Source organism: Heterocephalus glaber, unplaced genomic scaffold (assembly GCF_053883595.1).
Source record: "Heterocephalus glaber isolate CG9 unplaced genomic scaffold, H.glaber_assembly_v1.0 deba00000331, whole genome shotgun sequence".
NCBI classification, from domain to species: domain Eukaryota; kingdom Metazoa; phylum Chordata; class Mammalia; order Rodentia; family Bathyergidae; genus Heterocephalus; species Heterocephalus glaber.
Genome location: NW_028258142.1, coordinates 61,321,975 through 61,337,766, shown reverse-complemented (window position 1 = coordinate 61,337,766; position 15,792 = coordinate 61,321,975). Strand labels below are relative to the sequence as shown.

At 40.5% G+C, this 15,792-nt stretch overlaps 1 protein-coding gene across 24 annotated transcripts in view; it reads left to right on the top strand.

The window, feature by feature from the left end:
* Positions 1-15,792, top strand: part of Dlgap1 (DLG associated protein 1) — a 779,881-nt gene that overhangs the window by 519,796 nt on the left and 244,293 nt on the right. Inside the window, exon 1 of one of the 24 annotated variants that reach the window (XM_013075284.3) lies at positions 12,283-12,461. The exons of the other annotated variants lie outside the window; for them this stretch is intronic. Coding sequence (XP_012930738.1) covers positions 12,411-12,461 — 51 coding nt within the window. The 5' untranslated portion in view covers positions 12,283-12,410. Of the gene's footprint in view, positions 1-12,282; positions 12,462-15,792 lie in introns of those variants that run through there. 24 annotated transcript variants of the gene reach the window in all.

Genomic DNA, 15,792 nt, shown 5'->3' with positions numbered 1-15,792 from the left:
GGAGGAGCCTTTGAAGTATATAAGCTTTCTTAGTCTTTCTTTTTGAAAGATAAGCAAGCATTTAATAGTTTTATCCACCACTCTTCTCCATACAGTTAAATGCTAACCTAGCCAACCATGGTGGTGCACACCTATAACTCCAGCACTTAGGGACACTGAGGCAGGAGGATCATAACTTCAAGTCCAGCCCAGGCAACTTAGTGATTTAATGAGACTCTGCTGCCAAAATTTTTTTTTTAATTTTTTTTTATTGTTAACTCTTGATGCCTTCTGAGAGTACTGCTCATTCCTTGTGAGACAATTCCATAAGAAAACTCCATACCTTTTTTAGAGCAGAACAACCTCACTCAAGAGAATATTGAATTTATTAGGTCTTTTTGCTTACTAGTTACATTTTATGGCTTGGTTTTGTTTTCTTTTAAATTTTTTTGGGGGGGGGGTTACCGGGGATCGAACTCAGGTCCTTGCGCTTGTGCAGCAGGTGGTGAAACCACTGAGCTAAATCCCCAGCCATTATGGCTTGTTTTTAATGAAATTTTTTATTATTCTCTTAACTTTATAGCAAAACACCCATTCTCCATACCATTTGAAATCTCCCAGTATCTTTAACTGTAAACACAGGTGCATCCTGACTTACAATTGTTTGAGTTCACAATGGTGCAAAAGTGATACACATTCAGTTGGAGCTGCGCTTGGAGTTCTGAATGTGGATCTTTTCCCAGCTAGCGATACACACACCAGGATCTCTAGAGGCCCAGGCAGGGGCAGCGGGGTATGGCTCCCCACACCATCAAGAGGGGAAGCAGGTAGACCCGATGGTGCATGGTGCGGATAAGCCAAGCTGTTCTGTGCAGAACGGGTTGCAGTTTGACTTGCAGTATTTTCTGCTTACCTTGTGTTTATCAGGACACAGCAGCATCACAAGTCAAGAAGCAGCTGTACATACATTTCCACATTTGCAGTTAAGTATTAGACATATTTTAGTGCTCTGTTGTACATAATGTAATTGTAATTCAATGACCTATGGGAGCTAAGTATGTGTGAAGCAATCTGTTAAAACCCAGAAATACAAAGTTGAAAGACAGGACTCTTTGCCCACAAGGGGCTCTCATTCTACTACTGATGGTGAGAACTTCTTTGAAACTTTGTTATGAGCACACGTGTGCAGTACATGATGTCTACACTCCTTGTATGGAGTAGGTACAGGCATGGAGCACACGTCCATTCCTTTTTCAGCCCCTCTCCTTTCTATTCCGCCATCCTCCCTCCAGTCTTGATCCCCTTCCCATTTGAGAAAGATGTCTCCCAGCTTCCTATTATTCAGCTTTTATTTTTCTCTTTATTTATAATTTGGGATTGTCATATAAGAGAATTTTTAAATAGGAAAAAAGCCCAAATGTATAAAATGTATCATTGTCTGCACTTGGGAATTGGATGGCTAAGGTATCAGCATCCGCACCTCCAACTGAGACAGACAATCGGGGAGAAAGGCTGGGTCTGGGTGAATAAGACGGCTTCGTTCTGAACATGCTGAACCTGATGTTCCTGTGGCATGCCCAGTTGAAGACATCCCATGCGAAGTATTCATTTATTCACATACTATTAGGGAAGTCATGGCATAAGCCCGATGAGAAGTGATTGTAGGTCAGGCTCGAGTAGAAGCAATAAAGATGGAAGCTGGAAAGGTAACTTTCTACTATATTTTAAAGATGCCAAGTTCATCCAGGAATAAATGGGACAAATGAAGGAGGAAGAAAGACAGCTGAATTTATGAGTCTAAGAGGATGGCCTGGCTGGAGGTGGGTATTTGGGGGTTGGCCATAGGAGGAAAAGAAGAGTTTGAGATCACACCGGGCGGGTGCAGGGTCAGAAGGTGAGGCAGCTTCCGGGGCTGCACAAACAAGAAGGAAAGAATGAGCAAAAGTGAGGGTCATCCAGAAAGGAGGAAGCCAGAAGGGGTAGAGACAGAGGGAGGAGAGGGTGGCAAGAAGCAGGAAGCACCCAACAAGGTCAACTTCCAAAGCAGTGTGTTCAGACAGGAGTAAGAACGCTCTCAGCGAACTTGGCAGCTAGGGAGTAACTCCTGAATGTGCTAGTCGTTTCCCTAAAGTGATGGGATAAAAATCATTTTCTGTCACTTTAATAAAAGCATATTTTTAATAATAGTCTGTCATTGAGTGAAAATACATACAGCCATTAAGATGTGTAAATACAGTACAGGTAGAATGTTCACTCCTCAGCCATTTGACATTTGAGATTTTTAAAATAATTTTTACCACCAGGAATAATGCCACAAATGTCTTTTCAATAAACGGCTAAAACTTTTTTCTTATTTTCATTCCCAAATATAATGCATCATCCTTCAATTTGAAGGAAAATGAGCGAGGAAATCTTAGTATCTTAAGACAATTTCAGTGTTCTCATTTTGCATCCTTGTGATTTTGCATAATTACTGCAGAGACATTTTTGCTCTTCCTGCTGCTTTCAGGTGGAGACAGCACAAATGCCTGGGCTAGGAGTGCACACTGCTAGAGCAAGCATTTTCTTTTTACTGTACACAAAGCCGTCTGTGGCTGCAGAGCTAGAATAGGTAGCACTATACAGGAATCTGTTTCCTTTCTTCATATGACACTCAGGTTAGTGCCCATTAGTAAGAAGTTTCTTCAGCTTCAAGTGACTAAAGTAATTTCCCAACTATTAGCTATTTTTGTTGACCTCACTTTACTAGAGTTCCTCAATCTCAGTTTAATTTGAGCAATCACAATTCTCTCATCTAATTAATGAGAAAATTGGGCCATTGCCTCCGTGGCCTGCATTCAGCGTCATTTTGACTGGCAATTTTCTGATAATTTCCATCTTGTTCTCAGCGTAGGGTCTTCTGTTCCACTGAGTTCATTCTCTTTCCCCAGTCCCTTTTGCTCTCATTCTGATTTTCCTCACATTTCTTTCTCTTGTCCTCTTATTTACTTAGCACACTTGCTAAATGGTTTACCATTACAAACTCCTCCATAAACATCCAGTTTGTTGAGGAAAAATTCCTGAAGTAGTTCGGCACCAACTCCTTCTGGCCCTCAGCAAACAACTTTGGGAGAGGCTGTCTGGATTGTCTCCCAGTGGCACTTTCCATTCTTGACACCCCCTTTAGGATTCTCCTCTGTTGTGAATTTAGATCCACCTCCTTTTTGCTCAGCTGTGGAACTGTGTGAACTGTATCTAGTTTCTCTTCCACATGGGCAGCCCAAGCCTGTTTAAGGAAAACCACTCTCTCTGATGGTTCCACCGTCCACGGGCCTACTTCGTTCAGCCATTCTTAAGCTCCCAATATCCCAGCTCACAACTGGGCCTTGCTCCCTTCTCCCTCTACGCCCCCCCAAAACCTCTTAGTTTACGTTGCAACTGTGTGAGCAATGTTTGGGTTCTGACTTCACAGCCTGCAGTTGAAATCTTTGGATCCGAACCTCCCACTCCCATCAATATGCTGGCTTCACTGGCAGCCATGGCAACCTGTCTCACATTCAGTTAAGATTTCTGGGACCACTTTTTTATGTCAAACCATGTTGATAGTCTCCCCACCCCTCACGTTGCACTGGATGGTTTAACACGAGGATGTTACATTTATCTTTAGGGTTACTATGTAGAAGTGAGAACATCTGGCCGAGGTCACTGTGTTACAGGTGACTATGTGACTGTGCTCCCCCTCTGGAGAGCACTGCCTACCCTGTTGGTTATCTCAGTGTTATTTATTCATTCTATAAACTTTCAGTGAATGGCAAGGGAATCTAGAACATGAACCAGATTATTACTAATCCTTCCTCCCAAAAGTGCCATTTGGACCACCAGAAAGAATGTTTTCACTCCCAAAATTGGGGAACATTAAATCTGAAATCAATAAATACCTTCCCAAAATGTGTTCTATTATACATCTCATAGTTGCATCTAATACAACATCATGGACATTGATTTGAAAAAATCACAATAGGGCAAAAAAAGAAAGGCTTACCCTTAGAGACTATCCTATATTTATTGTGGAATTTACATACCATTTAGGGAAAAAAAAATCCATCCATCACTTATGAATCTTCTATACTGTCCATATTTCTTTATTTTGTTTAAAAATATATCAGTTTATTATAAGTGTGGGGGGCTTATAAGATTAATATAAAATTAGTATTAGAGAAATTTACAATATATAAAATATACAAAAATATAAAAAAGATAATAGAAATCAATGAAAGATGGTCACTGTTAACAATTTTGTATTGCTACTGTTCTTTGAAATTACTGATAATATTGATAAACCTCTGAATAAACTCACAAAAGAGGAAAAAAGAAAGCATGTTATAAATACTATCAGGAATGAAAAGAGGGCATGAGTATATATAGTAGATATTAAATCTATAATATGAAAAGAACAGAAACAAACTTTATACAAATACATTGAAAACTTAAGTGTTAAGATTTCCTGGAAATTGTTCAAAGGTCAACAAAAGCAGAAACTGACTATGCCCGTAATAATTTTTAAAATTAACACATTAGTTTAAAATTTACTCAGGAAAATTTTTAAAAAACAGACCCAGTTAATTTTATAAAATCTACAAATATCATGTAATCTCTGCCATACAAAAATTGTTCTAGAGATCTCACTCAGAGAAAAAAGATGCCCAGTTCATTTAAGATTTAATATAGTTTTAAATGCGAAAAGAGAGAAAGTAAAATTTAATGTAATTTCTTTCATAAACTCAATGCAAAAATATCTTAATAAACTTAGGATTAAAATTAAATAACTACAGCTGCCTGCCTCGCAAGTACAAGGTCCTGAGTTTGATCCCCAGTACCAAAAAAAAAAAAATTACATAACTACAAACAGTATAAAATATGGACAGAGGGTGTTGCGTAATAAAAAGAAAGCTTATCGTTAGAAAAAATAGTTATATAATTCAAAGCATAGGATAAAGGAGAATACACATATAACTACCTCAATATATGCAGAAAAGGTATTTCAAAATATTTGTCAGGCATTAATAACCAAACAGGATTTAATAACCAAAGATATAATGATTAAGGAATAAGAAAAAATTCTTCAAGTTCATCTATATATAGAAAATAAGAACTTCATGTCACATTGGTTCATTAAAGTATTCCTCTTTTAAGTTCAAGAGTAACACAATAAATCACTTCTAAAATATATTAGTTGGCTACTGGTCTTTCGCTGACATTTTTCTGTTAAATTCATGCTTGCCCTAGAAGGGTTCATCTGAGAATTATTCCTCAAATTCTTACCACAGTATGTTCAAAGCTATTTTTCACTTGGGCCATTTCCCCTAACTGATTTTATCTTTTTGCTTGACGCTATGAAGAAATTGTTCCAAAACTTTTTTCTAGGGTAAGTGTTTGTGTTGACCATTCTGGGTGACTCTTCACTGATACAAAGGATATTTTTTAAAGAAGCACCCTTAAGGCTCTTCTATTTCAGAAATATCTTAAATTATATTTGAAGATAATTATTCTATTCAGTTGTTTTTGGCTTTCTTCATCAGAGACCACAGCTAAGTACACAGGGTGTGATCAAAAACTATAGTGAATTTTTTTTTTTACAGAAAAGACACTTTGCTATTAATCCCCCTCAAAAAGCCCCCCCTTGGTTCAAATACACTTATTCCACCACTCTTCCCACTTTCTGAAGCAGATCTGGAAGTTTTCTTTCATGAGTTTCTTTAGTTTTGCTTTCATGGCTGCCTCAATGTCTTGAATCTTCAAAACATTTCCTTTTCATGGTCATTGTGACTTTGGGAAAAGCCAGAAGTTAGACAGTGCCAGATCTGGTGAAGAAGGTGGGTGAGGACACGGTGTCATGTTTTTATTTGACAGAAAGTGCTTTAAATATTTCAAATCGATTCAGGTTATTGGGACAGCCATGAAAAACACTCATGAAAGAGGACTTCTAGAACTGCTTCAGAAGCAGGCCAGAATGACAGGACAAACATGTCCAAAGGAAGGTAGAGTACTCTGAGGGGATTCATGGCTATGTGTCTCACTGTAATAAATTTTTTATTTTTAATTTAAACATGGTAGTTTTTATCATACCTCTTAGTTTCAATATCCTTTGTCTAGCTTCAGTGTACTTTCTTTTCTCTTAATCTTTCTTTACCTTTTGTATAGCTATATCATTCACCTGCTTTTTTCATTTTTAGCTTGCATGTCCCTTCGTTTGCCTCCTTTCCTTAAATTCTGCCAATTCCTCTTCCATATCCTCCAGTGGTCAGTCAGCAACATCCTGTGGTCCTCTCCTTTCTTCCCTGGGTTCTTAGAATTCTACTTTGTGATCTTCCTTTATAGTTGGAATTGCTTCACTAAGTATTCATTTAATTAATAATGGAATTTCAGCTTATGCATTTAATCTTCATGACCACATATTTTTCAGGTGAGTTTTCATTATTCACTACAAATTTGTGGCTGTTCTTTTTCATATTTCTTAGAGTGTCTGCATGTGTATTACTTTTATGTCACTTTGATGTACATAAGTTGGATTTCCCTAGAGAAAGGGAAGAAGGCTCCCTGGGAAGGGTGGGCAACTATTTTTCAGCCATCAAGGGCTTCCTGCACTGCTGCTACAGTTGAAATCACTTCTTTATGATATGATGCACCTGTCCAGTTACATTCCTCTGACTCTCAGAGACAAGCCTAGTTTTGCTCCTGTATGTTACTTCACGGGTGACCTCGCAGGTTGCCTGGCACATGGGAACACAAGAAATGCAGTCACTTGCAAAAACACTTTTCTGTCCTGTAAGGAGATGTGCCCATCCCCTTCCACCAGCTTCATAATCCTGGTGTTTTCCACAGCCCTTCCCTCTTGGGTTAAATCCCTTACCTCTGGGTAGTGATCGCTCCATGGAGAATCCCAAGTTCTGCTGGTCTGGCTCTCTCCACCGCTCCCATTTACTCACCACATCATCCTGTCATCACTCCCGGGATTTCTGCCTGACTCGGACTTTGGAGTTTGTGGATTTTCTGCTGGTTTTGCTGAAAATGTGATTTGGGGTATTTCTTTTCATTTTGTTGTTTTGTCATTTTGTTATTTGGAATGAATTCCAAGACAAGTGAGAAGATTCAGTTCCTATGAAAACCAGTCCTGTTAACATTTAGAAATGTTTTCTTCCTGTTTTGTTTTGGGTTTTCCCCTACAGAGATGATTTCATGTAAGGATGCTCAGTATATGTGTTTACCCACCAGCCAACTTAATCTTCAAAAATAAAAATACAACACAGTACGCTTAGCGACTTTTTTTTTTTTTTGTACTGGGGATTGAACTTGGGACACTGCACTTGCAAGGCAGGCACTAGAACCACTGAGCTAAATCCCCAGCCCCTTAGCAACTTCTTAGTAAGCCCAGGCTGCTTCCTGTCACATCAGAGGCCTTCCACTGAGCCTGTTAGAAATTCAAGCCTGCCGAATTATTATGTGTAAAACTTATCTTTTTGAAAGGTTGAATGTCTCATCCACCTTCAGGCATTTGCTGCCACTAATTCTTTGAGACTACCCACACTGATCCTAGGACCCTCCCAAAAGCTATTTGAATTAGAATTTGCCTGGGGGGGGCACAAAAAGTTTAATGTTTTTAGGCATGCTGTCCATTTAAAAAGAAAAATATCTTCACTGGGCAAATTATACTATTGGGCCGGGGATTTAGCTCAGTGGTTCCACCACCTGCCTTGTAAGCCCAAGGTCCCGAGTTCAAACCCTAGTACCAAAACAAAACAAAACAAAACAAAACAAAACTATACTATTAATTCAGTAAGTCATACAGTATTTTAAATCAACATCCTGCTTGCTGACTTTCCAAGCAAAATGTATGTGTTTGACTCATAGCAGATCTTCACGATGTAGTGGCATCACAGCTAAAGTGACCGGGGAAAAAGACACAGAAGGGTCACATTTACAACCAAGAATACTAGTGCTGACACCCTACAGAGAACATGTTCTTTAAATTATTTTGCCAATACATTTATACTCTCACTTCCCTTTCAGCATAACCCACCAATTTATTAAATTCCTGCTTTTTCTAGGCTGTACGTGGATTCAACAAATATAGTAATGATCAGGAGCTATCACGATCCAACTGTTGTGATCCTTACTGTCCAGGGGTGAGACAAACATTACTCAAATTAGCCACAAAAATGAATGTACGCATACTACCATGGTAGGGGTATTGTCTTAGCTACTTTCTTGTTGTTAAGACAAAATACCCAACACCCACAAGTTGAAGGAGGAAAGATTTCTTTTACCTCACAGTTTGTAGAGGTCTCAGTCCATAGTCGGCTGGCTCCAAGGCAGGGTGGCATGAGAGACGGGCATCACAGAGGGGAAACAGTTCGTGGCAAGGCAGGGAAGAAGGCAGCAAGCAGCAGCCTTCCCTTTCCCTTTTATTCTATCCAGGCTACAAAATTATTGGGTGGTGCCACCCACACCCAGGGTGGGCCTTTCCATTATCCACACCCAGAAATATGCTAAACCAATCTGTGAACTAATTTAGTTACCATACACCCTTAATCCACATTCAAACACCCTAGATCCAGCCACCTCCGAAAAGCCACACTTACAAGCACATGCGGCTTTGGTGGGACATCTAGATACAAGCCATTACAGGTATTGTTGAGTTATCCCAGAAGTTCTTCTCTGGCTCTCTGGCAATGAGCTGCCTGTAATCGGGTGTCCTTTTCTCCACTGAGAGGACCAGTGGCTAATTCCAGCTTTCCACAGAACGAGGGCTGCATGAATTCTAAGACCTAGGCAACTGGTATTTTGTAGCACTCCTCAACAACATCTGACACTTAAGATCAGACTGCTGAGTTCCTCAGCCCAGACTGTTTTGCTCCCTGCCTTCTCTCTCTGTGACATGCAGCTCTCATTTGCCTTACTGGATGGGCGAGCAGCAGGAAGTCAGGTTTTTCCACAGTGAAATTAACAGGCTCAACCTAAGCAGGTTTTTTTAAATATCCTAAGAGGATAGTGGCCTGTGTGCCTTTCCAACTTTCTCCTTATAAGGAGAAGTGGTCCTAGTGATAACTGTGCTGAGCACCCACAAAGGGAACTGTGTGGTAACATGCTGATGAGAAGTTCACCAAAGGAAGCCCTGGGAAGAAATGGGATGAAGACAGAGGAAGAGCTGGTGTAAACTGGACAGTGAGCCCTAGGATTCGTGTCTCAAGCAGAGAAATGAGCGAATGTGGAGACTTATGCTCTTGTTCCTGCAGAAGGATCAGGACTGGGTCCAGCCTAGCCAGCTTGCCATGGTGGCCGAACACAAATCAGGAAAGATGTGCAGGACTTTCTCATCCAGGACCCTGGAGGTGGTGTGTACAACACAGGTCTTCATATATATTTGTCGGTGGGGAGATAGGGAAGGCTGATACTTATTTGCCTTCTGAAAATATCCCTTTGCATAGGGTGAAGAGAATAATGAAGGAGGAGAACCAATGGGGAGAGAAAATACGGTATGAAAAGCCAGGTGAAAGCAAATGGCAACTTGGACTAGAAGGGTAGCAGTGACATTAAGGCTCGTGAGTAAGGATGTGGTGATGTGAAGGGAGAGGACCGCGTCCCGAGCCCTCCCTCTGAGAGGCAGTGGCTCGGATCTCTGAGATCGGGAACCCTAGAAGAGCCCCACTAGGGCTGCTCTGGAGACGGGGAAGGAGGCGGAGAGTCAAGGTGCTGTGTACACAGTGTCTCAGAGGATCTCAATGCAGCTGTTAAGTACCTGAAGCTCAGCTGGGAGTTCTAGAAAGAAAATATAGATTCATGCATTGTGAGCACAGAAGAAATTTTCCTGTAGTTCAAATTTCCCTTCATCTTGCAGCTTCTTCTACCCTTTACAGTCGTGTGCTTGGATAGAGAAAACAGTAGGAAGATAAAAGTTTGAGTCTGGTATTTTGTTCTCTCCTCCCTCCTCCCCACCGCTCCTCTTCCTCCTTCATCATCATCTGTTCACATTAAACCATCTGGACTAAGCCTGCAGATTTTCCTGTTCTTCTCTTTGTTCTAAGCCACATCTCTTAAAAAGGCCTTTTTAAGAAAACCCGCAGACCTCATTCCTCTCTGGGTTTTCATCATCTCGGTGCGATGCTTAGAGCCACGTATCATGTATTTGTGTTTTCCCTTGACTGTGAGCCCATCCGTCACGTCTAAAGCAAGTTTCTGTAATCTGAACACTTCGGGCCTTCATTGCACAATTCTTTCAGTTCCCTGGGCTTTCGTCTCTCATTCCCCTCCAGATCACCCCGCACTGTGCCCTTACCACTCATTTTGTCATCTTGCTTGCCCCTCCTCAATAATCTGTGCCTTTGGGCTCTTATCCAGAGCAAATCCCCATCGTCTTGTTCTTCTCCTTCCTCCTCATCCTCTTCCTCTTTCTTCCCTTTCTTTCCTCTTCTGCTCCTTCTTCCTCCTCATCTTCATCTTGCTCTCACTGTCTCTGACTTTAAGAATTTTTTTTTCTTATTGGAAAGTAGCCACAATGAAACACCAGGACAAATGATTGACAAGGTCTGTCTATAGCCCTCCAGTCCTCTGGAGTCTCCCACGATTGGACTTTTCTTTCTCCTCTCCATCTCTCTGTGTCCTCCTTTTATAGAATTTATTATTTATAGCTAATTCATGCAGTAGCAAACATTTTATGACAATGTTTCCATGACTAATGGCACAGCATCTTCATTGAGATTTCATTCACAGCACAGGAAATTCACCCATCTAGGGTGTACAACTCGGTGATTTTCGTACATTCTTACAGTTGCACAATCATCACTAAAATCTAAGATGCAACATTTTCATCCCTTCGGGACAAAACCCTTACCTCTTAGCAGTCATATCTTAGTACTTCAAGCTCGGGGCCACCACCACTCCACTTCCTGTCTGTAGATTCTGCCTATTCTGGACATTTCATTATAAATGGAATCATAAAATGAGGTGATCATTTTCCTGGCTTCCTACAGTTAGCATGCTGTTTTTAAGATTTGTCTATGTCATGTCATGTACCAATTTTATTAATACTTCCTCTCTCTTTAACACCAAATAATACTCTATTGAATGGATATACTGTGATTTTGTTATCCATTCATAGGTTGATGGACATTAGCATTGTTTTTGCTACTGGCTGTTGTGAATAATGGTGCTGTGAACATTTGAGTACAATTCTTATGTGTGGACATCTATTTTCATTTTTCCTGGTATATACCTGAGTGAAATGGCTGGGTCATACAGTAACACTATGCTGAATGTTTTGAGGCAAATGAATCATTTAATTATTGCTTTTCCTTTATAATTTCTCATGGGAAACAGCCATACTCTTATTAACTCAGAAGAAGAGAATTTCCAAGTTTGATTTTACCTGATGACAAAGACAAGAAAAGATGGGATTTGTTTAAAGTCTTTGCTCTGCACTGAAATTGTGTAGCTCAGCCTTTTGTCCTTGTCTGTTGGTAAGCTACCACTGGCCTTGCTGCTGATTGGATGTTTTAATTGAGAAAACTGGATTTGAATAAATGCTGCTTGCTCAAATTTTATGAAGGGCCATACCTGGGACAGCAATTTGCAACAATTCCATCACCTGAACTAGAAATGAGAGACACTCACACTTTCAGCAAGTATTTTCTGGGATGTTTATCTATGGATGTCAGTTTTTTTCATGAAAATTTGTTCTCAGAGGCTTCTAAAGTATATTTAGTTCTTTTAAAGAAAAGAAACCAATTAAGGCATATGACTTAATTTACTTCTGAAAGGGAAAAAGAAAAGGTGGCTGTCTAGGTAAGAGATGCCTATTGTCATTTTACTCCTGGTACATTTCCAGAGTTGCACAATCACCACTAAAATCTGAGGTGAAACATTTTCATCCCTGTTTGTTGCCTATCTGAATACTGTGGCCAGTTTGTGTGTGTGCACACTCATCCTCAGAAGTGCAAAACACTTCTGTCTTCCCACTGCTAGTGGGACCATCGGGCATTCTGGTTTTAGCAGACTTCAGAGCTCGCTTTCCTGTGTGGACTCCTCTTCAGCGGAACATACCTGAGCCCCATATGCACTGCAAGGTGGATCAGTGGCCCAAGAATCCACAGACGCCCTGAAAGAGAGCGATGTGATTTTGCTGGGACACTAACTGCAAGATGCAAAATTGCACAGGCTTAAAAATGTGCACTGAGGGTTCTCTTAAGTGCTGTTCATCCGTGAGGAGACTTGATTTCCTCTTCCTGTGAATGGAATGGCAAAGTTGTGAGTCTAGAGTTGCGAGGCTTCGCCAGTCTCTCTCCCTCCACCCCCAGCCCTGTGTTTACCACCTTACTCACCCACTTTGCATCGGCAAATCATACAGAGAAGCTAAGTGCTCTCAGCTGCACTACACCAAATCAAAGCTGAGATGAATAATGAACTTGATTTTCCATAAAGACATTCTCTTTGGCATTTCAGCTAATAAGGTAAGCTAATAGCAGTTCTGGGCTGTGGATGGGGAAAGAAATAGACCCTGTACTTGTATTCCGTGTTAATCCATAATTTTTCCTTTAACATGTTGGAGTTCATTTTATGTTTTATCGTGTCTGTGATTTGGGAAGGAACGGTGTTATAAATAGTGCCCGGTGCACCCTTTAATACTGATGAGGTTGCTTATGGAGCTGGAGGGGCTGAGGGAGAAACTCGGCTCTTTAGTAAGAATGACATCCGTGTAGTGATGTTATCACTCACTATGCAGAGTGGATTTAGTTAAACAGCAACCTCTTTGGAGGCAGCAGAGATTGACTGAATTATTCAAGCACTGATTGTTGAACATGTTTACCATGATACAATGTGAACTGACGTTGATTTTGCTCTAAAGAAAGCAGAATACATACATCGTGTTGGTTTCTGAATCATTTCATTTCTAAGTACATGTTATTCTAGAGAAGGTAGTAATTTTAAATTGGTAAAATTCTTTCACAGCTTTGTTTGAGTGGGTTTTATTTTGTAAGTTTGTATCTTTAAAATAGCAACATACCACTAAGGTGAATTTTTCTTATTCCTTTGGTGATTTACCATGGCTACAATGATTTCAATTCATGTAGAACATGTATTTGTCCACTAAGTTCGTGGAATTAGAAATAATCAGACCTTTCTGAGACTTTCATCACTACTTTGGCTACTATATCTCAAAAAAGAAAAACACCAACGGTGATATAATTGTAACAGTGATGATATCACTCACTTTCTGTTATCAGCTTTTTGGTGTTTAGCACAGGGATTTTGATTTTCTTCAGATGGTAGCACAAATCCTTGAAACTAGTAATGGCTTAGCAAGATGGAGAAGAAATCACAATCTTTTCTATAAAAATGACAAAAATGGAAAATATAATTAAGATGTATGTTTTCAGGCATCCTAGGCTCACTGCCGTATCACCTGAAAATCAAAGACTCTGTTCCCTCAAAGTAGGTGACCTCAAAAGATATTTCAGAAGGGAAAATTTTGGACAAATAGAAAAAAATACTCCTTCTATACCTCCAGTCTCATCTTTGCATTCTGTTTTTTATGCCTGGGAAATGATCTGTGAGGTGCTTTGGTTCCATGGAAATCTTTAAACATCACACAGACTTTGCAGAGAAAGAAGAACTTTTATTTCTTCCCTTTACATTTTTCTCCATCTCTGTTGCTCCTAGAAATATATATGAGACGCTAAGAATTTGAGCACAAGTATTTACCTACCAATAATGATTTGGTTCCAGCTAAAATATCATCCATGGGCCACCTACAAATTTATACACTTCTCTTGAAACATCGCTGGTTTAGTAAACACACAAGAGGTAGGAGTGTGGAACTTTAGACTATCACGGTTCATCTTTAAGAATGAGACAGACATATGTCACCTTTTCAAATTCCAAGGTTTTAAAATGTGTTCAATTTCACTGCTATTCCCTGTAGAGGTAGGTTGAAAGCATAGTTGGTGGTTTTAGATTTGAAAGGTGTTTGTTTCTTTAATTCAGATATGTTTCCCATTTCCCTTATCAATATCAGTCATCCAGAACCTTTGGATAGCCCTTTATTCACTTTAAACCTGGTGAAAACAAACCTTCGTAACCATCAAATTCTTACTATTTGTACAATAAGAAGGCTTTTAAACCACCATGATTCTTTATCAGCTATTGGCACCTGACTTGACAATGGTAATAGCAGGGCTCCTGGGTCAGCATCCTGCTCAAGGTCTTCTTACAGCAGCTGTAAAGGAAATGGAAAGTTGTCAGCCCGTAAAGGTATTTTGGGCACTGGGAAAGGCAAGGCATGTGTTATTTACACACTCACACATTGTCTCTGTGTTACTGAAGTTACAGAGAAATCTAAAGGAACAGCAGCACCTGCGTTCTCTTCCCTGAGAATGCACATGCGCATGCACACACTTAGCAAAGCCCAGGGCATGGCACCATCAGTACAGATGGCCTGCCATCCTCAGAGGCTCCTGGCACCGTGGTAAGGAGGCCCTAACAGGAGGCGGCAGAAAGTCTGTTCCCAAACGGACATGAAACCATTCTTGGGCGTAGTCAGAATTAACTGCAGGAAAAACTGAACCTGGTTGTCACTGTGAATGTGACCTTGCTGATACTCACAGACTGGGGGGTCCAAGGATATCTGGGTTAGGAAAATAAAGACATTAGTCAAAACCTAGCTAGATGCTCTCAGGCCCCTTCCTCTGTTTTTCCTACCTCTGTAAAGGACACCACCATCTACCTTGTAATTTTCAGTTCAGAAACCTGGTGGGCAACTTGACCTCAAATCTTCCTGTACCTAACTCACTTGTAATGTCTCAAAGCAGACATGTAAAAGCTGAGCACATGAATGAATGAGAGGAAAAACACCAACGTCCCAGTTAAATCGCCATCATTTCTTGCCTGCGTTATAGTAAATACCTCCTATGTAACCTTTCTGTGTGTAGTTTTCTCTCAGTTCAATCCATTCTGCATACTATAGCCCAAATGACCTTTCTAAAATGCAAAGAGAATCATGAAACCTTCTGCTTCAGAATTGTTCAATATTTCCCCCTGTGCCCTCAGAATGGAGTCTGAGCTCCCTGACATGATTCACAGGGCTTGGCATAATCAGGGACATTTTTCCTTCACAGCCTCATTTCTAAGTCTTCCTCTGTCGACTCTGCATTTCAGCCAGTCTAAGCTGTTCTTCCCTTTCTCACAGGTGTTGTATGTTCTTGCCCAGGGCCTTTGCATGAGCTGCTTCCTCTTTTATGCATCCACCCCAAACTCTTCTCACTTAACCCTCTTTCCACTTTCTAGTCCTAACTAAAATGACCCTTCCTCTACAAAGCCCTCTCTGACCACCAGGTTGGAGTCAGGTACCCTCTCCCATTATGTGCTCACCTACCCATTTTTCCTTGTTGTGCTTCCTGCTTCCTGTAGGATTTCCTCTTTGTTTGCAAAGTCTTCCACTAGCCTGTTAGTTCCACGAAGGTTGATTCCCAGTCTCTTATTCATAGCTGTTGCCCACGGTTGATCACATTGCCCCACAGAGTAAATGCAGTCTGGGTGCACAAACAGATACCTGGCTCTTCAACAACCTGTATTACCTTTTGTCTTGATGAGGTTGAAGAAACTGAATGCAATGATTCTTTATGGTATTTGTTTCTGCAAAGTACCATGCTGGGGTGATTCACATGAATTCTTTAATTTTCAGGTCATAATTCCCATTCTTTCCTCGATGAACTGAGGTTCAAGCTACCAGAAGTGACGCTGGTATTAAGGATTAGGCCCATGGCAGCCAGCTTTTCATCACTG